Below are 22,722 nucleotides of genomic sequence, written 5' to 3' on the forward strand. Positions count from 1 at the left end.
TAACTGGTGTTTGACATTTGGTTTTTGGCAAAATCTTTTGTTTCTTGTTTGTTTTTTTGGGTAAAAAGAAGCGAAAACATTACTGCTCATGAAGCAACAAAGTACGCACTAGAGTCCTTTATTTCCTTTTGTTTGTGTTCGAACAATCTTCTAGCCAGAGTGGCTTCAGCTTGTAAGGAAGATGCCCAGGCTTTGTTACTTTCAGTTTGTCTTTGAAATATATTGAAAATTATCCAAAAAAAAAAAAAATGTCTGTGTTGGGAGCACCTATTCTAAATCTAAATTTATTAAAATGTGTGTGTGTGTATATATATCTCAAACTTGTAATAGCTAAAATCTTAAGCATATCATTTATTCTTGCTATACTTTTGTTGAGTCACATTAACATAGCATTTCAGACCAAATTAAGTGCAAAAAATAAAATTAAGGTTTAGGGCTTATACTTGCATCTAGGGGTGTCCAGACCCGACCCACACCCGCCGGACCGACCAAACCGCCCGATCTCCACCCGATTTCAGCCCGAACCGACGCTCCTGTCAGTCGGTTACGGGTTGCCGCGCCCAAGACCCGACGCCAGCGGGTCGAGTGGCGGTTTTCTTCTCCAAAACCCGAGCCACTCGACCCGACCGATGTTCTATACAAAAAATGCAGAATCCGGCGAGGTTGAGCTTAGATTCGAAGAGATCCGGCGAGGTCGAGCTTAGATTCGAGTAGATCCGGCGAGGTCGAGCTTAGATTCGAGGAGATCCGGCCAAGTCCCATAAATTTTTAGCCAAAAAATGCAGAATCCGGCGAGAAAATGCAGAATCCGGCGAATATTTCCAGAATCCGGTGAGATTTCCAGGTTCCGGCGACTTTTTTTTTCCAGATTTTGATGCTTTCTTTATTCCGGTGACCCGCCCGACCCGACCGACGTTCACCCTCACCCGAAACCGACTCGAACGATACTTCCGGCGAGTCGAGTCCGGGTTCCTCCACTCTTCACCCGACGCCGGCGGGTCGAGTCCTGCGAGGTCGAGCTTAGATTCGAGGAGATCCGGCCAAGTCCCATAATTATTTTTAGCCAGCCAAAAAATGCAGAATCCGGCGAGAAAATGCAGAATCCGGCGAATATTTCCAGAATCCGGTGAGATTTCCAGGTTCCGGCGACTTTTTTTTTCCAGATTTTGATGCTTTCTTTATTCCGGTGACCCGCCCGACCCGACCGACGTTCACCCTCACCCGAAACCGACTCGAACGATACTTCCGGCGAGTCGAGTCCGGGTTCCTCCACTCTTCACCCGACGCCGGCGGGTCGAGTCCGGATTGGGTCCAAAACCGACCCGGCCCGACCCGTGGACAGCCCTACTTGCATCTACGGTTCTTGCAAAATAACTTATCGACTCAATTGTTTTGTAATATACTATGAAAATTGTTACATCCAAAAGACTTAGGCCAAGTGGTCACCAAACCCAATCCAACTCAATCTTGAACACCCATATTACTCAAGTTAGCTAAGCTAGTTGGTTCCATCTCAACATGAACTTGAAAAAAATATAAAATCATTGAAAAATAATAGTTTTGATCAAGTTTGACCAATGTTGTTAAGTTTCTTGATAAAATGGATTGAGATTTGTTGCACCGGACTTTTAAAGGTTGAGATTGATAGTTTAAAAAGTTTGCTTAAAATATTAACTCTTGGATCCAAAATTTTTTTTCTAACATTTTGCATTGTTAAAAATTTTCCTTTTACATCCAAATCCAATAAAATTTTCCTAGATTCACAATTAATATGGACCATATAATGTGCACAATTGGGTTGTATTTGTGGGTGAGTTTTTCTCTTTTTTACCAAACACCCATTCGAGAATTGAAAATTTCTTACACTTTAATTGGAAAGAGAGAAAGGAATGGAATGCAAAATAATTATTTTGAATATTCATTTCATTCATTTGTTTGGGAATTTTAATAGAGTGAATGAAAATATCATTCCATTATTAGAGAGTTTAAGTGGGAAAAAATGGAATGAATAACACTCATTCTTCCATTTTTCATTAAAACCTCAAAATTTCATTTTCCCTCCAAGTTGAGGGGAATCAGAGGAAATATAATTAGATGTAATTAAATTTATGCTAAAACTCCCAAAACATCCCAACATATTCAACACTTTATTTAAAAATAGGGGATATTAATACTTTCATTCATCCTAATATTACTCAAAAAACAATTACATTTCATTCTTCTATTTTTAAAGTATTTAAACAAAATTACATAATTCCATTTTATTCATTTATCTTCATTTTTATGAACTCCCAAATGAAACTTTAAACATTAGGCCCACATTCATCCGAATCACGTCATAAAAGATTCGAAACCACCCATGACCTTTCGGGTCGGTTCGGACGTATCCGCTTATGCGGGTCGTTGAACACTGGACTAGATAGAGTATACTGGACCATCTGATATTTGGGCGTTACCGTTAACAAAAAAAATGCAACATAACAAGTAATAACTAATAACCACAAGAAGAAGAAGAAGTGGTAGTAGAGAGCATAGAGAAGCAGCAAAAAGTAAAGTATAATGAGCGCATGCATTTGTTATTGTAGTATAATTCGGCCCTCACCTCTAAATCACGACCCCAATTATCCATGGTCTCCACCACCATCCAATTCAAACCCTTATCGCCCAAGTTTCCCTCTCACACTCAAAAACGATTCGAACCACCACCACCACCACCACCACAATCTCAATATTTCTTCTTCTTCTTCTTCTTCTTCGCGACTCATCGCTAGAAGTCTCCAGCAGCAAGGGCTTGGAGTCGATTCCACTGATAGCAGTTTAGCTCTGAAAAGCCCAGTGATCGATGAGGAAGTACAAGTACAAGTGCAAGTAGAAGAAGAAGAGGTTCATGGACCTGTAATCAATGGAGTTGCAGACACTAAATCGCAAACTCCGTCGGCGACTAAAACTAAAAAGAAGAAGGAGGAGGACGACGATGACAGTTTTGAGAATAGGTTTAAGCTACGAAACGGCAGGGAGGTTCGTTTCTTTTAACCATCTCTTTTTTGTATGGATAATTTTGCAAATGCAAGAGATGAATCTGTGGCCTTTGATTTTTTTTTTTTTTTAAATTTATTTTACCAACATTAATATTTGTTTCAAAATAATGCTTTGTGACTCTTGCATTTTGGATTGGTTTGTTATCTTAGGAACTTGTGTGACCAATACAGAGGTTGTCTTGAGTTTTGACCTATTTGTGTGTGGAGTCATGTGAAAGATTTGCTCAGAGAGAGAGGAGAGAGGAGAAAAAAGGATAGGTGCTCTTTGAGTGTGTAAACTTTTTTTAATCTCTCTGAATTTATTCTTTGCTACTGTTGCTACCCATGGATGTAGGCTATCATTGAAATTCATCTCCTATCATTAAATTACCGATTCTTCCAAAAGTTTAAACTTTTGGGATATGTTAAATTTAATCATTTAACCACATAATTCTAACACTTCCCCTCATGTGTGGACTCAAAATTCCTTAGGTAGAGTAGAGGAGACGTTAATTGAACTTAGGACCTCTTACTTTGATACCATGTTAAATTACCTATTCTCTCAAAAGCTTAAGCTATTGGAATATGGTAAATTAAATCATTTAACCACATAATTCTAACACCTACTGTCCGTGGATGTAGGCGATTGCTGAATCATATAAATTCTTGGTGTTATCTTGCTTGTGATTGCGCTTTCTGTTCTTTTCTTCTAGTTTTTCCCCACTAATTTTTTGTTGGTGACATCTTTCACATGCCCATACTAGTGTTCATTGTCAACTTTGTGCAGGAGGGCTTTCCAGAAACCCTTTCACACAACATGTTTGGCTGTATGGACAAATATTTGTAGGCTAAATTAATAGTATAGAGTAATATTAGTGTAAAATTCTTTTGATTCAGTATTGGTAAGTTCAAACTTGCTTATTTTAACTTCTTTTCTTTGGTAAAAAGCTCTAGTTGAAGAAGAGTTGTTTTTTAAGAGAGAGGTAATTGGACTATTCATGTTTTCAGGTTTTTGAAGAAAAGGCCTACATTGTTGGTGTTGAGCGCAAAGGTGATATAGAGGATTCTTTTGGTGTAGAAGAATCACTTAAGGAATTGGCTCAGTTGGCTGACACTGCTGGGGTTTTGGTTGTTGGTTCCACGCATCAAAAGTGAGTAGTCACTGGTTCTTCTTACCTAGGATATTTTTAGAAAGTTTACATATCATATGGTCCATCCTAGTATTTTCTACTTGTGTAGTTAAATGATGTGTCAATTGGAAAATGTTTGTCTTTGTTGAAGTAATATGGGATGAACCAACTTAGCTGATTTATTGCATTGGAGAACCACCTATGACCAGCTTTTGGTACCAGGGGCAATGGTGACAAAGCAATGATTAGTTGATAACCTTGGGAAACTAGGCAACAGAAAATTGTTTCCTTTAGGATAAACCTCGATAAAAGTTGGCAGTCCATGACACTTGGCAACTTCAGCATATTGCTTTGGTGCTTTCATTATTTTAGCTACCCAAAATTTCTCTTTCTGGAGAGTGTAGAACTTCGTTCATCCTCTATATTCAGTGATTGCTCATTTAATGTGCAACTACCTTAAATAATACATGAGTTTGAGCATGTTGTCCTTTTGAAAATATAGTGCATGTCTTGTAAATAGGTAGTGTATTTATGTTCACCTCCACAGGGCATTCTGAATCCATCTTATTTTCTTATACATTCTGCTAAACCTACTAAGCAAATACATAACTATGAAGGTAGATTTCTTGCATTCTGTCTCTATCTCTTATGTCCTTGTTAGGAATCAGCGGAGTAGAAAACAATGAAAAAGGAAAATATTGAAAAGAGAAAATTGATTCGAATGTTATACACCGGCTGAGATTATATTGCAATAACCTTAAGCACTTGTTTTGGTTCTTTTCATCTAGGGAGCGATTGCTAGGCTTTAGACAGCATCAAACCCATTTTTTCCAACATATTCTATATGTTGCATTATTATGCTTGTGTCTGTGCTTAGTGTCATAAATTTTGTTCACAGCCAGTCCCAAGCCTGTGAAAGGAGGAGGGTTGCGGTTGGCCAACGGCCAGTGTAAAATTTAGTCACTTTTTTGTGAATCTATACGCTATAGATACTCGTTGTACATGTGGCCGACCTTGACTAATCTGTTGAGGATTCATGGCTGACCCCAAAAAAATTTGGGACTAAAGCTTTGTTGTTGTTTCCAATATATCACATATTTATTGGTTCTAAGCTTCTATCATTTTGTGCCTTTGTACAAACTTAGAACATAAATGTTCTAGCTTTTTAAAGCACTCGATGTGAAGTTTATGATTTTTTTCAATGTTCTTTTGGCATTTAGCCGGACAGTTATAATTTTTGTATGCTTTTGAAATCATTACACATCAGCAATCTATGTCCATGGAATCATATGTTATTCTTTTTAAGGAATTCTTCAACTTTTGGCATCCTAGCTACAATTGCTTAATCTACCACATGCTGCAGACTAGCTTCCCCGAACCCAAGAACTTATATTGGTTTTGGCAAGGTTGCGGAGATAAAGAGTGCAATCCATGGACTTGGTGTTGAGACTGTAATATTCGACGATGAGCTTTCAGCTGGGTGAGATTCCCAATTTAATGGTTATTGTGTCTAAAGATATGCTTCCTGTTCAAATTGGTTTTCATAAATGACACTATTTTATCTTTGCAACACTTGCTCTTCCCAGTTTTCTCACACTCTTTTTTTTTTTTTTTTTCTCGTTATTATTATTTTTTGTTTACTACTATGAACATGCCATGCCAGGATTCCTGCCAATGGAAGTTTCAGTTTTTAACTATATTCTAGTTTTCTGTATTTAAGCTTTTAGTTTGGGTCATATTAAGATTTCTGCTGTTTTGAACTTATTGTGTTTTGTATTTACATGCAAATGCAGTTATATTTCTTTATTTTTTTCAGTTTTAAATAGAAAAAAACTGAAAAAGTTGGTTCTCAGATTATATCTAAGACCTTGGTTATGTTATGAACTTTAAGTTTTGCCTTGCTGGAATTTACAAGGATTTGGAAAAAGGAAGAAAAAGGCTATAAGATGGCTTGTAGTGTTGTATGCCATGGAGTCAGTGTGAACCTAATATGTGCATTACATATGTTTAATGTTTAAATGTAAATTTCTTCTTCATTTAAATGGCATCATTATAGTCACCCCCCCTTCATATAAACAGCGATTGTGATACAAAGATTATCTCTGTCCATGTTGTTGACAATGACATTGCGTTATTCTGATTTTCTCAAGCAGATACATAAATTCTTCGTTATGCACAATTGAATCTTAAAATATGTTTTCATTTCACTGTTATAATTTTAGGCAATTACGCAATTTGGAGAAGGCTTTTGGAGGAGATGTTAGGGTTTGTGACCGCACTGCTCTCATCCTGGATATATTTAACCAGCGGGCAGCAACACATGAAGCAGCTTTGCAGGCAAATTTATTATAATTCTTTTAGTTAATTTTGTGATATATTATTGGAAAGAACCCAAATTCTTTTAGTGCTTTTGGTATAGTTTGAGGCCTTACCACCTACATGGGAGCAGATGTTCAAGTCTTCCAATGAGACTGAATACCTCTTCATCTACGAATGAATAGCAAAAGGAAGAAGATCTGTATAGTTCACTCTGACAACTGAAACGTCTTTCCAGGTTTCATTGGCACAAATGGAATACCAGTTACCTCGATTAACAAAAATGTGGACTCACCTTGAGCGACAAGCGGGAGGCAAGGTGAAGGGTATGGGTGAGAAGCAGATTGAAGTGGATAAGCGTATCTTACGTACTCAAGTGAGTGACCTTTCTTGAGAGGTTTTAATAGAATATAAATGTTTCTGTACCTGGAAAAATGATCAAGACGTATCTTTATGTGGTTCCCTTCTCACAACGCTTGTAGGCTATAAGCTTTTAATTTCTCTAAGCAGGAAAAAAAAAATTCTAATCATTGTGGTTGTCTCTGTCAGAAGTTTTTTTTTAATGCTTTTCTTATCTTTAGAAATTGAATTTGGTTGTAAACACATTCCTAATTACAGATTGGAGTTCTCAAAAAAGAGCTTGAATCTGTTAGGAAACATCGAAAGCAGTACCGGAACCGGCGTACATCTGTACCTGTCCCAGTAGTTTCTTTGGTAAGTGGATACATGGCTTTCAAAGCTATTAGGGCGCTTGTTCATTTCAGTTTATAATATAAGTAGACATGGATGACATTTTAGGTTGGGTACACAAATGCTGGAAAAAGTACACTTCTAAATCGATTGACTGGAGCTAATGTACTTGCTGAGGATCGGTTATTTGCTACACTTGATCCAACTACAAGAAGGGTTCAGGTCAGTCAACATAATCAGGGAAGACTCTTGCCATAGCATTTTTATGCAACCAGGATTACATTATCAGGAAGGAGGTGGTCAAATTAGAGAAAAATATTATTTATAATTTAATATTTTAGGGTTATATGTGTAATAGTGTTTTTTGTGTGTGTGTGTGTGTGTGTGTGTGTGGTGGGGGGTTGGGGGGGGGGGGTGATCAATATATTTTAACAAAAATTGTCATTGAATGTAAGGAAAACTTGAGCCTTTCAACAAGTTTGGGGGGCCATGGCCCCAGAAATTCCAACATAGTATTACCCCTATATGCAACTATGTAGTCAGAGATGATGGTTCTTTCCATGTTTTTTAAACTGTTTCATTGATATGTTGCATATTTTTCTATTCTTCAATTGACAGCAAAGTACTTTTAGGACTTATGATTTAGATTCTGGACTTTATGTAATTGAACTGGGATCTTTGATTAGGATTCACTGTATAAATGTTGGGAGTTTGCAAATGAGTTTGAATAGCTTGACTTTCAGTGTGCAAGCACTATGTAGAATTATTTGAGATGCTTATGTTTTCTGCATTAGAAACTTACAGTTGCCAGTGGTAATGTTAGACATTTTCTGTCTCTGTCCAGATGAAGAATGGGAAGGAGTTTCTTCTCACAGATACTGTTGGTTTCATCCAAAAGTTACCAACTATGCTGGTGAGATCCTCCTCAATTTATTGATTATTCTACCACTATAATTTCTTTCTCATGTCTTATATTAAGTGGCTGCTGGTACTCTGTATGTTTTTTCTTGAATCAAATTTAAATTTACATCATTACTAGAAAAGAGGTTTCAGAGAATTTTGATTATTATATGGAGTGAAGCCCAACAAATCTTTTCTATTCTCTCCAACAACAACTACTTCCTGCAGGTTGCAGCCTTCAGAGCTACATTGGAGGAGATAGCAGAGTCATCGCTTTTGGTACATGTGGTGGACATCAGGTAGAATATGGTAAATGTGTTGACAAGATATTGCTGGATAAAATTAGTCTTATAATACATTGCTATGAACCTCAGTCATCCTCTAGCAAAGCAGCAAATAGAAGCTGTGGAGAAGGTTTTGTCAGAACTAGATGTGTCATCAATTCCAAAGTTGATGGTCTGGAATAAGGTAAAGAGGGAGTTACAAAAGTAATAAAGTGAAACAACCAACCGACTTTCTGTTTTTCCGCTTTGTATATATGTGAATCTTCATAGTTATTGGGCTTTCTCTGTAGACCTTTCTTTAGTGCTGTTCTCTTGTCAAAATCCAAATGATGGCTTGTTTTCTGTTCCATAAACCTCTCTCATATCATGTTTTCTGGTTAAAATTTGTACTGATACCTATTTCAATTACATATGAGTAATTTTAGGGACACACCCATTTCCACACCCAAATACACACCCTGCTTGCGTGTCAACTCTTTATTGGATTTCATCATCTTCAAGTACATGTGAAAGTGATGAAATCCAATAAAAAGTTGACAAACAAGCAGGGTGTGGGAAGGGATGTGTCCCTAGCATTACTCATTACATATTCTCTATTTTCTCTTTTATTTTACTATTATTAAATTGAGGATATATTAACAAGTAGACAACCAGCTTTCTCATATAAATTAATATTTATCTGCACACACTATTGTACTTCTTCTATGAAATCAAAAGTAATGATTTTGTGATCTATCAAATTTATCATTTGTATCAATGTTGCTAAAAGCGTCAAGTACATGTAAGTGCAAAACCCTCATGGAACCTAGGCACAAACATGTGTTTGATTTTAATTAAAGCACTCATTTTTTAAATATAACATATAATAACCTCTAATAAAAGATTCATAGTAAAAAAAATCATTAACCAAAATAGTAATATATTTTGCCTTTTAGTTAATATGTATAGTGCAATTGCACAAAGTTTGTAAGTTCCGTAAGTTATAACAAAATTCTTCAAATTTTATGTAGTAAATTTGAAAACAATTATCAATGGACAATATGATAATAATTTAATAATAAAAAATCTAAAAAAAACATTTTGTATAATCCTCATGTGCTTTACAAAAATAGTTTACTGTGATAACTATGATCAAATGAAGTATACGGTTCAATCAAAATATATCCAAAGACACACACACACACAATATCAAAATATATCCAAAGAGTGAAGACCAAAAAGCACAAGAATAGTAAATTATCCTTATTCATGTCTTTGTTTGATACACACACACACACTCTCATGTCTTTTGATACACACACACACACACACACACACACACACACACAATGTGTTGTTGTGTGTGTGTGTGTGTGTGTGTAATACAACACCTTAAGCATGGTGTTTTTACTTTTTACAATAAATCAATGGTCCCATCATTTCCTTCGAGCAATTAATTTTAATGATTCATATATTTTTTAGCAAAAAAATAAAAAAGCATGCCTAGGCGTACTTTGTTTTAAGCAAGCAGCTTTGAGCTTTAAGCACACTTTTTAGCAAAACTGATTTGTATGCATAATGTCCGTCCTTATAAGCCATGAAGTGCTTGCATATATAGTTTATGATAAATGTGAAGCTTGTAGGTGAGTTTCTTGATTTGCTATTTGATTGACAAGTCTTAGATTCCATTCTTTGCTACATGGGCTTTTAGGTAATATTGATGGTAGCCTGACTTTCACAGCTGCTTATGGCAGGTTGATAGGGTTAGCAATCCTCAAAAAATAAAGTTGGAAGCGGAGAAGAGAGAAGATGTTGTTTGCATATCTGCTATGAATGGTGAAGGGCTACATGAATTCTGCGATGTGGTTCAGGAAAAATTGAAGGTAGTGAATTGACAGCAGTATTTCTAGTTTCCTCAAAAGTAGTTAGTTTTTCTTATTCCAGATAGTTGATACACAGAGTGGAGTCTGTGTTGTGCTTACAAAATTATAATAATAAAACTAAACAAATCCAATGCATGACAGGATTCTATGGTATGGGTGGAAGCTTTAATCCCATTCAACAAAGGAGAGCTCCTGAGTACCATTCATCAGGTTGGAATGGTAGAGAGAACTGTAAGTATTTGCGGGATCTTGAACTTATTTATTTTTGTGGTAGTTTTACCCCTTATCTGTCTCTGTTCCCTGTCTTACAAGTTTCTTGCTAATAATTCCATTGAATCTTAGTAACCCTCCCCCAACCTTGCTTCTATCATTCTCTCTCTTCATTTTTGCATTTAGCATTCTTGGATCCTCGAGTGTTATTTTGATCAAGTGACGGTCTGCAAGCTTTTTTACATTTCTCATCTTTAGTAATTTATATAGTCATTTTTTCCTGCATCTCAAGGATCCTTTAGATAGCATCTTGACTCTGCTCTTCCAGCTTTTGAAGCAAAAAAAAGCAAAGGGAAAAAAGAAATTGTGTTTGCTAACAAATTGGGTTGTAAATACTCTGAAAAAGTAAAACTACTATAATGTCGCCTTTTGGCTTAAGCATAAAATCCTTGCTTTAAGAAAAAAGAGTTCCTTTATCCTTGTACCACTACTACCATCAGCAACTTATTGCCACTGCCTCATCCAACACTGAAACATGCAATGACGACTGCCATTTTTTGTGGGGGCCAGGGTGAGGGGATGTTGCTTCAAATAGAGGACAATAGATTCAATTAGGGACCTTGGTAGATTTAGGAAAGAAATTTTAGTTGTATGCACACTTGACTGAACAGTATAGTTAAGGCAAAATGAGCAATAAGTAATTGTTGGTTTTGTGTTCCAACTTCTATGGATGGATCAGCTATCCTCATATTTATTAACACAATATCATTTATTGTTATTTATAATTTTTCCCCTTCAAATTTTGTAGGAATATAAAGAAAATGGGACATTAGTCAAGGCGTATGTTCCCCTGCGGTTTGCAAGGCTGCTCACACCAATGAGGCAACTGTTTATATCGTAGCCTCCAGCATGTATATACTTCTTTACTTTTCCTGAACATTGATATCTTATGTACTTCCATCTGAGGAGCAATAATAGTTTTGTTGTCGCAGAGGGGAGAGAGAGTGAAGGAGAGTTTGAATTTAGTCTGTATAGCGGTTCTTGTATCATATTCCTATCTGTCAATAGATCTGTATGTACAGTAGCTAGCATTTGTTTTCTTTTGTAAGTGTAAGAAACAAAACTAGCACAGTTCCAGTTTTTCCTGTTAGTGGAGTTTATTTGGAAAATGAGTGTGAAATGTAGCATATTTTTTAATTATTTTTCTCCCCAAAAAAGCAGCGTTGGCAAGATACAGAGAACCAAACAAAAGGTCATCTAGCTAAAGGTTAAACCATTCTTGACTCTTGATTGTAAGAATTCCAATTAGAGCAAAGTATTGTCTTGAATTATTCTGGGTTAAAATTTGTTTTCACATGTACAGCTGTCTAAGTATTTACTTCTTTTTTGTCAATTAGTACTCGTTTATTTATCCTAAAGAAAGAGAGGAATCTCAGTTCAAGGAAATAACCTAATATGGTGTTTAGTAACCATTTTAAGCTATGTTGATGTAAGAAAGATTCCACAAGGGGCACAATAATGTAGAAGGCAGATCCATCCAAATTTGTCCTTGGGAGCAGGTAATACCAGAAACACTGTCAAAACCAAATTCCTCTCTCTCAGACTCACAAGAGTGACATAACTCTTGAGTTTTGCAATTAGACTTGGTCATCCCTTGGCATCTATATTAGGTGAGAGTATTTGGTAGGGAAAGTGGTTGATTTGTTCTCTTGAGCTCTATATATATGCAAGCAAAGGCTAGGCAATCTCTAAAACGTGCAGCTATAATTTGAGTAATCAATGGAACTCTTCAAAGTTGCTCTTAGTCTCATAGTAATAGCTTCCCTCTCAGCCACACTCTCCTCGGCTCACCCCGGCTTCAATTTTGGCTGGGGTGGTCATGGTGGAAGTAGTGGATGGTCTTTTAGCCTTTTCCCTGAATTTTATCAGTTCTCTTGTCCCCAAGCCAATGACATTGTCATGTCTGTGTTGGAGAGGGCCATTGCCAATGAGCCCAGAATGGCTGCTTCTTTGCTTAGGCTTCACTTCCATGACTGCTTTGTCCAGGTTATAGAATTTACTCCATTGGCTCCAAAAGCATAAACATATAAAATATGAGTGATGCTAGGCATACAAACGTTTATTTTGCATATTTTTAGTAGTTAAATTGTTATTAGTGCAATATCGTATTTTGAGTGGTTAAATTTTTATTGATGGAACATCGTTTTCTTATGGTTCTCCCACTCGTGTCCAAAAAGTTGTAATTAGATTTATTAATAAATACTATAGAAGAATGAAAGTTTCTCCTTTATTTTTTTTGGGTTAAAGTATAACAAATCATTTAAAAGTTACAACCCTTTGTGCTTGTTATCACTTGCATAAAATGGTCCAACTATCTAATGTTGCAGGGTTGCGATGCCTCAGTATTATTGGATGATAGTGCCACAATAGTTAGTGAAAAGAATTCTGGGCCAAACAAAAATTCTCTTAGAGGTTTTGAAGTGATTGATGAGATCAAGACCAAGTTGGAAGAAGTATGTCCTCAAACTGTCTCTTGTGCAGACATTCTCGCCCTTGCCGCTCGTGGCTCCACCGTATTAGTAAGCCAAAGCCAAACTTCGTCCCTACTTTGTTTCCCTTTTTGTTCTATTTTTTTTTTAATTTTTATAAATGGTTTTAATGTGACGCCAATCATATTCATAGTCTCATTAATTTGTAAGTTTTTATAGTAAAATTGATAGTATTTTAGGATTATTTTGTGTAAACATGTCCTTAGAAGGACCTTTTTTTTAGAAGAAACGATAGTATACTATATTATTTATACAAAATCATGTTATACAATGGGAAAGAGAAAAGAAGGGCATTCTTCTAACCAAACAATGACCCTTCTTTCTCTTTTGCAACACTAGCTAAGGCTAGAGAAGCTCAATTACATTGTAAAGGTATGCTAACCCAAAAAAAAAAAAAAAAATCAAAAGGTTTATCTTTATTAGAATAAGGTTTATCTTTACTAGAATAAGTTCTAATGGCCTTCCGAATTGGTACTCTTTAAGGATTTTTTTTTCATCAACCAGTTTGCTAAGTTTATTGGGTGTGATGAAATAGAGCGGTGGACCGAATTGGGAGCTACCATTGGGAAGAAGGGACTCAAAGACAGCAAGCTTAACTACCTCAAACACTAATATTCCCCCACCAAACTCTACTCTCCAAAACCTTGAAACATTGTTCAAGCGTCAAGGACTTGATGAAGTTGATCTTGTTGCACTCTCAGGTAAATTTGGTCTTTTAAATGTAACACACTAACATCTATCATGATAAATTATCAATTGTCTCAAAAACTTAATCATTTAACAATTACTCAGCTTTCAAAATTTTTTTTTTCTCTCTCGCTGTTGCTAAGTACACATTGCCTATTATCACATGGCAGGGGGGCATACAATTGGTATGGCAAGGTGTGTGACATTCAAGCAAAGGCTGTACAACCAAAATGGAAACAATCAACCTGATCAAACTCTTGACAAGGGCTACTACTATAATTTGAAATCAGTTTGTCCTCAATCAGGTGGTGACAATAACATCTCTCCCTTGGACTTTGCCTCCCCAGCAAAATTCGACAACACTTATTTCAAGCTCATCCTGTGGGGAAAAGGGCTCCTCACTTCAGATGAAGTGCTTTTCACAGGAAGTGCTGGGACTACTATGCAATTGGTTAAGAGATATGCTGAGGATGAGAGCCTATTCTTCGACCAGTTTGCTAAGTCTATGGTCAAGATGGGAAACATAAGCCCTCTCACTGGTTTTAAGGGTGAAGTTAGGAAGAACTGTCGCCGAGTTGATTGAGCAACTAATTATCTACTTAAACAGTTAAACTGTTTGATTTATAATGCTTTTATGTAGTGTTGATTGACATCTAGTTCTGGTGAAGCTATGTGATGTTTGATTATTGTTTGTAATGCAAGCGAGAGCTTTTTAGTAGTACCACTTTTTTTAGGAGATTTTTTTTTGCGTGTCCGCATATACATAACCTCGATATTAATCACTTTGCAAAGTAAATGCCTTCAAACTTATTTAATAAGGCTCCTTATCCCCACCCACCCTGTATCCAATATCCGCAAGAAAAACGAAGACCATCTCAAGGAGAGAGAGAGAGAGAGAGAGAGCACTGAAGTGATATAAACACGTTAACATCCGAAAAACTAACAAAGAAAATGGCAAACAAAATCAGAGAGAATGGGAGGGTTTTAAATGGGAAATGGACATTAACACTAACGAAGTCTTTTACAATTTCAAATTTTGTAAAGCATGTTGTTTCACCAAAATTTGAATTTTAACGAGTAAAAATGTATTTTGGTGTCTATGTTTATTTATTTCAGCCTGAGATATATTGATTTTTTACTATTTTAATATTTTGGAAACTCTTAAACAATGCCTATACAATGAAATGCTCAAATGGTTTTGAGATGTTGATTTTTACGTAATAGAAATTATCTTTTCTTAAGTCTGTACTCTGTAGTCTCCCTCTATTAAACATTTTTTTGAGGAAAAAACAAACATATGACATATTTATGATGCCGTGAAATTAAATACAAAATGTAATAAAATTTATTTAAATGAGAACTTCTACACGTATGATATTCCTTGAGGCATATTGTAAAGATGTGAAACTTCACCTGTTTTCAAATGGTTTTATCTTTTGCCAAATTTTTGTTAAACTATTTCTTGCATTGCAGTATTAGTGACAAGTTTTTGCTCAAAAGTGGATAGTTTAGGTGGTGTTTGGTTCTAAAAATTGTGTATTCACTTTTTATTTTTCACTTTTTTGTATTTATTTTTAGAATTTAAATATAGAGAAAAGGACCAATTTTCACATTTGTGTTTGCTTGAGGACCTATTTTGAATACAAAATTCGAGTACAAAATATACCCTTACTTGGTTTGGCACTTGTTCCCTATTTTAGGAAGAAAACATTTTTTATCTTTCACTTGAGTAGAACAGAGTAGTTGGTGGGTTCCGGCTATTTTCAACAATATAATAAAAATGTCACTGTATCCGTTCTCACTGAAAATGAAAACGGCCAAAATGTGTATTCATTTTTAGTATTCAAATCCACTTTTTTGGATATTAAAAATGAAAATTGAGTTCAAATCTCAAAACTAAACCAATTTTTAAGTGATGAGTCTCACAAAAAAACTAAAAATAAATTAGTTAATTTTTGGCCAACTGTTCGACTCCGCAATAATAATGGCATAAAAACAAAAGTCTCTCTCTCAAACTGATAGCCCACCTCATATTTTCCTACTATCTGCGGACCCACCAACACTCCCACTTGTCTCAATGTTCACTAAGATGGTCACATGGATGCACATAATCCTCTTATGTTTCCACCTTCTCTAGCCTTTTATCTATCTCCTCAAAGACTCCGATTTTATTTAGTATCTTTTACCACTTTCACCCAGAAGAGCTCAACTGGTAAGCCCCCAACTTGCACCATAAATGGGAATATGGTGAACTAGTCATCATCCAACTACATACTACATACCCTTCTCCCATTGCAATAGTACTAGGACTTGGTTGTCGAAAAACCATGTATGTCACTCAATGATGTGGGGAAAAATGGTTGTTTAGCCTTAATTTTTGAACTATGTAGTCAAATAGCTCCCTGTTCAAACTATGTAGCAAAATACCTTAGTTTTGGAACACAATATGACTGATGTTGAGTTCAGATTGGAACTCAACATTAACAATTTCAAGTTTTATGTATATTTTTAAGTGGAACTCGACAAAATTCTCAAAAAGAATTAAGTGGCAAAATATGCATAAAAAGTTCCAAGTTCGAGTTCCAAAACATGGGTATTTTGCTACGTAGTTTGAGAATAGGGCTGTTTTGTTTGGCTACATAGTTCAAAAATTAAAGTTAAACAGTCATTTTTTCCAAAATGTGTACCATTATATTATATATCCCATTTTCAACATTAAACTTAAAACTGGTACATATTGTCTCCCACTTTTAGGATACGAATTAGTACAATCTCATGGTATTAAAGAGCAAACCTTTTGTTTAGAAGCTTCCATGCTAAAAACTTCCCAATAAGTCTATTCTCGCATTCTTCCATTTCTCTTTGCCGTATGGACTCCGTGAATTTTTTAATTTCATTTTCTTTATCTTCAATCAACTATATTATTTGTAATTTCTCAAAAAAAAAATCTATATCCATCTCTGAGGATTTTGTCATTGATGCAGTACAAAATCCTGAGATGGAGGAAAAACCCCTAGGCTAGCCAATGAGTTTTTTAGCTACTATCGTTGTGTGTTTAGTAACTAGCCGCGAACATGTGCGTTGCGCATGGTAATTATTTTTATGGTGGTTTTATTAAAATTTTTTGTACAATTTAAAATAATCAAGTAATGAGTAATGTATTTCGTAATTTTATTTTTATTTATTATAGGAACAATCATAAATATAATATAGAAACAATCCAAAACACCAAAAAAACGTAAACTAAAAAAAATTAATAAAACTTAACAATGATTAATTGAACTAATATTAGGATAAAATTTTGTTTTTGATAATCTATTAAGGTTATTTTCTTTGTAGAAATTATAATTTCGACCACCCAAAACATATTGTCAAATAAACAATTATTAGCAAAATCTATGAATTAAATTTTTATACATGCATTGTTATAAAATAATATTAATAATTAAAATAAAATTGCAAAAGTTAAAATTTGTCACCTATCCAATTATTTTCGTTGGGCTAACTTTTGCTTTTCTTTAAATGAATGGTATTATAGAGTACTTCTAATATAACTATTAAGAGTACTTTGTCCACCACAAAGGATTAGAAAATAAATAAAAATTAGTAAAGTCTCATAATTTAACATCTAAATTGAGCAATATAAAAAATCATGCTATGTAACAGAATAAATACTAAATTATTCAAATCATGCTATGTAATAGAATAATATTATATTTTTATATACTATATTTAATTATTTAGAACACAATAGGATAACATTTAACACTCAAAGAGAATAAAAAGAAATATTTTAAAAAATAATAATAAAAAACAAAACTAAATCGCATTAACCCAAAATAGAGTTTTAAAGAATATAAAAAATTATCAACCTAAAGTAGAGATGCAAGAAAAATAAAAAAATCCACCAAAAAATTTAGAGAGAGAGAGAGAGAGAGAGAGAGAGAGAGAGAGAGAGAGAAGCATTTTTTTTGAGGGAAAACTATGCATAGAATAGAAGAGATAGTGAAAAATTTATAGTAAGAGGGTGTGAATAAGAAAAGACAAAAATAAAGGAAGATGAAGGGAAAAAGGAAGAATGATATTAATGTAGAGGGTAATGGGAAGATAAAAAGGTAAGGGAGGAAGAAAAATTGAAGAAGTAGTGGGGAGATGAAATGGTAAGGGAGAGAGAAAGGTTGGAGAAGTGTAAATATTAAAAAAATAAATGTTAAAAATAATTATAGGAAAATTGGAAAGAAAAAAATAATAATGACGTAGACGTTGATTTGACTCAACTGGAGCGTAGCAATCATAAATGATATGTTTCAGCTTTTAGATATATACTAGTCGCTAACCCGTGCGATGCACGGGAAAATTACTAAAAATGAAATCTAATGAATGCAAGCAAAGTAGTTATGCAAAATACCATTTAAATTAAAAGACAAATATTAGTAAATATCATTATCCTTAGCTGTTTGTGTTGTATCTAGAGTTTCATATCTAAGTTACTACAATACTACTTGCAGCCACTAAAGCTCATAACATAAGTATGTTATATAAGGCCAAAACTTATATTATCTTCAAGCTCCCCTTAGCCTTACAGAGTCCCTAACAAAATTTCTTTTGTATTGAATTTGATTTCAGAGGACTTATTCAAAATTATTTGAATTAAACCTCACAAATTAGAAGAAAAAAAAACATTACAACATTGTAGCTAATTAATATACAAATAAACTACCAATTTAACATGATAAATTACTATTAGTAATTTAGAAAGCAAAAATTAACAAAATTAAAGTTGTTACCCACTTAACCTAAAACTTTTCATATTCTAAAGTTGTCAAACAACTATTGATATAAAATATTCTGTAATTACTTCAATACCGCAAGTTGTTCATGCTGTAAAAAATTTGAGAGAATAGGGATTTATTGTAATTGAGTTTTCTTTTGAAGCATAATTTTTTTTTTTTGGTCATTTTATATACTTTAAATCAATTGGAAGTTGCTTATATGGATGAAACACAATGATGGAGTCACACTATTCTCAAGGGCCATAGATTTTGCTTAGACCAATGATTGTGTTTCTTCACAGCTATGTTTATACTAACAAATAATGGTTCCAACTTCATATATTTGATAAATCGGGGAAAAAAGAAGAAGAAGAAGAAGAAGAAGTTTCGTCTAACAAATATAACAAAGGGTGCACTATTCATGTCTGATATTCATTTTCTTCTTTTATTTGTTATGCTAATTTCAATACTTATTATTTTAAACTGCATATTTCAATTTTCAACTAGTTTAAATTAAAAGACAAATATTAATGAATGTTGTTATCCTTAGCTATTTGTGTTACATCTAGAATTTCATATCTAAGTTACTACAATACTACTTGTAGCAACTGAAGCTCACAATATAAGTATATTACATGAGGCCAAAACTTATATCATCTTCAAGCTCCCCTTAGCCTTACAGAGTCCCAAACAAAATTTCTTTTGTATTGAATTTGATTTCAGAGGACTTATTCAAAATTATTTGAATTAAACCTCACAAATTAGAAAGAAAAAATAAATAACATTACTACGTTGTAGCTAATTAATATACAAAAAAACTACTTATTTAACATGATAAATCACTATTAGTAATTTATAAAGCAAAAATAACAAAATTAAAGTTGTTACCATTTAACCTAAAACTTTTCATATTCTAAAGTTGTCAAACACCTATTAACAAATAGCTATTGATATAAAATATTCAATAATTCCTTCAATACGCAAGTTGTTCATGTTGTAAAAAATTTGAGAGAATAACATAACAAGCGTCCTAAACTCTTTCTTGCTTGGATCCTACAAAAAAAAATATAGAGAAAGAGAGAGAGAGAGAGACAACCAATTATGACGGTGTTGGAGGCAAAGTAAGAGATTAAAAAAAACTGAAGAAGAAAACGGTTTGGCTAGCATGCCAGATAGTTAATTTATATCAAAAGATATAAAAATCTTACAATCAAATAGAATCCATCTTAAATGTAAATAAATACATGTGGTACAATCAAATAAATAAAAGGTTTGTCAAGATGATCAAGTTTGGCAATGAATAAGACGCAACAACTATTGATGAGGGTAATCTTTATCTTAAACTTGTGATAATGATGAAGGGAATAAATAATAAACAAACCTATGAACTAAACAAATTTTAAACACATATAAACAAAAGTAGAACACCCACTAAAGTGTTTCATTTCCTTAGACATTGTGGCTCAAGTCACAGCAAGCCCTAAAATGAAAAATTATGAAGATAAAAAAGACATTGAGACACTTCACAACAAAGGTTGGGTGATAATGATAATATTTACTCTCTCCATCTCAATTTGTTATTTAATTCAATCATTACTCCAAAATAAAGGAGAAAGAATATGTATACCTTTCCAACTGGACTCCAAAGGAAATTATAAAATGACAACTTTATTTTTTTCCCATGTATGCCACATTCCATATGATATGTATGTTAGGAAACCCATTCTTTTTAGAGATACTTTAATTAATGTTAGCTCCTTGAGGAGTTTCTCTTTCTCTCATACTATAAGGCAAGGTAATGTTGTTGCACATGCTTTAGTCTAGAAAGCAAGACTTTCTTTTCCTTTATTAGTATGGATGGATAGATTAGTCAAATAAACAACATTCATCTAAAAGCCACAATGATATGGTTCAAGCATGTTCCAATAAAAAAAGTATTTCAAATAATTATAACATATCAATTTCTGGAAAGAAACCTCATCCCTAAGGACTAATCAGCTATCCACATCAAACATTGTATTACTTTCTCTTTTTTAAATTATCCACATAAAAAAAAATAAAAAATAAGCAGACTCCATACCACCTAGAGATCATTACAAATTATCACAATAAAAAATGATATGACTTAAAATAAAGGCTAAGGCATCGACACGATTGTAGAAAATGTGCTAGACACTGATCTCAATGTTGATTTCTTTTTCCTTAGCTCATCATGCTTAAATAGTAGTCACATAACATAAGATGCATAGATTTAAAAAACAAAATCTGCAATTAATTACAACTTCTCAATTTGAAGAAAATATCTCACCTACAATAGTATAGGACGTGCCCATTAGAAACAAATATCACAAAAGATCCAAAGAATTTTCCAAACAGCTCAATAAATAATTTGGGATACATCTCAAGGCTAAAAATGACTAAGACAGCTTCTGCCAGTACTTATATACTGTGAGGAGAGGAGGAAGGAAGATAGAGAGACTGTCGTTAAAAGGTAGGGAAGGGGAAGGGGAAGGAACAAAATTTGCATGAGAAACAGAAGGTGGGGGGAAGGGGAAGGAGCAAAATCTGACACAAAGGTAACCCATCAAATGGTTTAACATCAAGAAAACTTCAAAATAAAAAGCTTCCCAAACTGGAATATAAGAATTGCTACATCCCATAACATAGCCAACAAAAAATAAAAAACTGTAACCAAAATCCTTTTTGTTTGGACTTAATTTAATAATTCTTAGTTTTTAAAACTAAGAAATAATGAAGTTACCACTAAAAGGCCTAGTTGAAAATTCGTATCTCAATCAGCAAATAAAGCTTCTAATACTGATAAATGATTTGGCAGGGTTAAACGTGGCAGACCGTAACACATGGAACATCAAAATAATAAATGTTCAGTTAAGGGAAAACAATTCTTAAGAGACACCATTCGTCTTATCAGCAAGTAACCTTCTTCTTTTTTCCTTGGTATTCCTAACGCCATGTGAAGCCTTCCCTTTTTTATTGGGGAGGGGGGATCAGTCATGTAGAAAGAAATTACAAAACAAATCTCCAGAAATATATGCACGGAAGAGACCACCTATCCGTCTAACTCCCCAACAGAAGCTTAGGGGAGACCACAAAGGAAAGCCGCTACAATATTCAAAACTATAATCGAATTACCTTTGGTACCAATCTACAATGACACAAATATTTGATACAGTTTGTTTAAATTTAAATATATACATAGAGGAGATCTACTACAATATTTGGCATTGTAATAAATACACAAAAAATTGTTTCAGCTGCAACAATATTGCCTTATTTTGCACAGACTACACGAGCTAATTTGAGTCGCATCACAACACTCAAAAGCCAATAGGCAGTAACAAAATGTAAGAAGGGAATAAAAAACATCAAGCAATCAAGCAAAAAGAATAGAGTAGAAAACTAACCGGAATTTAGAGATACCTGAACTAAAGCATCTAGCTTCTGTCAATATTTATATACTATGAGGAAAATAGTAAGGAAGACAAAGAGGCTGTAGTTAGAAGGTGGGGAAGGGGAAGGAACACGTTTTGTGCAAGAAGTCTGTGATTAGAATGTGGGGAAGGGGAAGTCACACAGTTTGCGTGAGGAATCTGCCGTTAGAAGGTGGGAAGGGGAAGGAACACATAAGAAACAAAAGGGAAGGAAATCTAGAGGTTGTAACCGTGGTTTTCTAAGGGTTTTCAGTTTAGAAGGCTTGGGTTTGGGCTATAAGTTAGAATTAAATTTAGAAGAAGTGGGCTGGTGGAATTAAATTTAAAAGAAGTGGGCTTTATGGTGGAGAGAGGCTCAAAATAATTTTAGTTTTATTAGTATTTTAAAATTGATAAAAGCTATTTTAAAATTGTAGGCTAAATTTAGGAAAGAGGATGTAAATGACATGGCTGTTGACGTGACTCAATATGAACGTAGTAATATTGAATGCTACGCTTCAGTTTTTAATAATATATAGATATAGATTACTACATATTCTATATAAAATGATATGTCAACTTCTAAAATACTCAATAAAATTGTAATTAAGATATTTATTTATTTTGTTGTTGATGTAACACCAATAATCATTGTTAGGCTTTTTTAAAGATTTTTATAGTAAAATTGATAATACCTTTAATATTGTTCTTACTTTTGTTTTTTCATTGATGACACGTCAATTTGTAAGATTTATGCAATATTAATAAAATTTATGTCCCTAACATTTCTCTTACGACTTTAATAAATCTATCTATTTTTTATATATAAAATAAAGAGGCCGCACCGGACACATTAATGCAAACATATATAAGT

At 34.0% G+C, this 22,722-nt stretch overlaps 2 protein-coding genes across 2 annotated transcripts; both read left to right on the plus strand.

Annotated features, from left to right (window-relative positions):
• Nucleotides 1–2,455: 2,455 nt before the first annotated feature.
• LOC112015138 (uncharacterized) lies at nucleotides 2,456–11,609 on the plus strand. The gene is made up of 13 exons (XM_024047500.2): nucleotides 2,456–3,018; nucleotides 4,026–4,168; nucleotides 5,511–5,627; nucleotides 6,370–6,484; nucleotides 6,702–6,839; nucleotides 7,082–7,177; nucleotides 7,262–7,375; nucleotides 7,998–8,066; nucleotides 8,282–8,352; nucleotides 8,428–8,521; nucleotides 10,071–10,199; nucleotides 10,341–10,430; nucleotides 11,218–11,609. Exons 1-13 carry the CDS (start codon nucleotides 2,560–2,562, stop codon nucleotides 11,308–11,310), a joined length of 1,728 nt encoding a protein of 575 aa, XP_023903268.1. The 5' UTR covers nucleotides 2,456–2,559; the 3' UTR covers nucleotides 11,311–11,609.
• Nucleotides 11,610–12,107: 498 nt separating this feature from the next.
• LOC112015139 (peroxidase 9) lies at nucleotides 12,108–14,363 on the plus strand. The gene is made up of 4 exons (XM_024047501.2): nucleotides 12,108–12,455; nucleotides 12,797–12,988; nucleotides 13,494–13,659; nucleotides 13,816–14,363. Exons 1-4 carry the CDS (start codon nucleotides 12,189–12,191, stop codon nucleotides 14,226–14,228), a joined length of 1,038 nt encoding a protein of 345 aa, XP_023903269.1. The 5' UTR covers nucleotides 12,108–12,188; the 3' UTR covers nucleotides 14,229–14,363.
• The last annotated feature ends 8,359 nt before the right edge of the window (nucleotides 14,364–22,722 follow it).

This window comes from Quercus suber, unplaced genomic scaffold (genome assembly GCF_002906115.3).
Source record: "Quercus suber isolate HL8 unplaced genomic scaffold, Cork oak 2.0 scaffold_608, whole genome shotgun sequence".
Taxonomy (NCBI): domain Eukaryota; kingdom Viridiplantae; phylum Streptophyta; class Magnoliopsida; order Fagales; family Fagaceae; genus Quercus; species Quercus suber.

Coding starts and splice junctions, on each gene's coding strand:
- LOC112015138 (XM_024047500.2), top strand. CDS start 2,560: ATGAGCGCATGCATTTGTTATTGTAGTATAATTCGGCCCTCACCTCTA. Junction 3,019..4,025: donor AGCTACGAAACGGCAGGGAG/GTTCGTTTCTTT, acceptor TCATGTTTTCAG/GTTTTTGAAGAAAAGGCCTA. Junction 10,200..10,340: donor TGGTTCAGGAAAAATTGAAG/GTAGTGAATTGA, acceptor AATGCATGACAG/GATTCTATGGTATGGGTGGA.
- LOC112015139 (XM_024047501.2), top strand. CDS start 12,189: ATGGAACTCTTCAAAGTTGCTCTTAGTCTCATAGTAATAGCTTCCCTC. Junction 12,456..12,796: donor TCCATGACTGCTTTGTCCAG/GTTATAGAATTT, acceptor CTAATGTTGCAG/GGTTGCGATGCCTCAGTATT. Junction 12,989..13,493: donor CTCGTGGCTCCACCGTATTA/GTAAGCCAAAGC, acceptor GTGATGAAATAG/AGCGGTGGACCGAATTGGGA.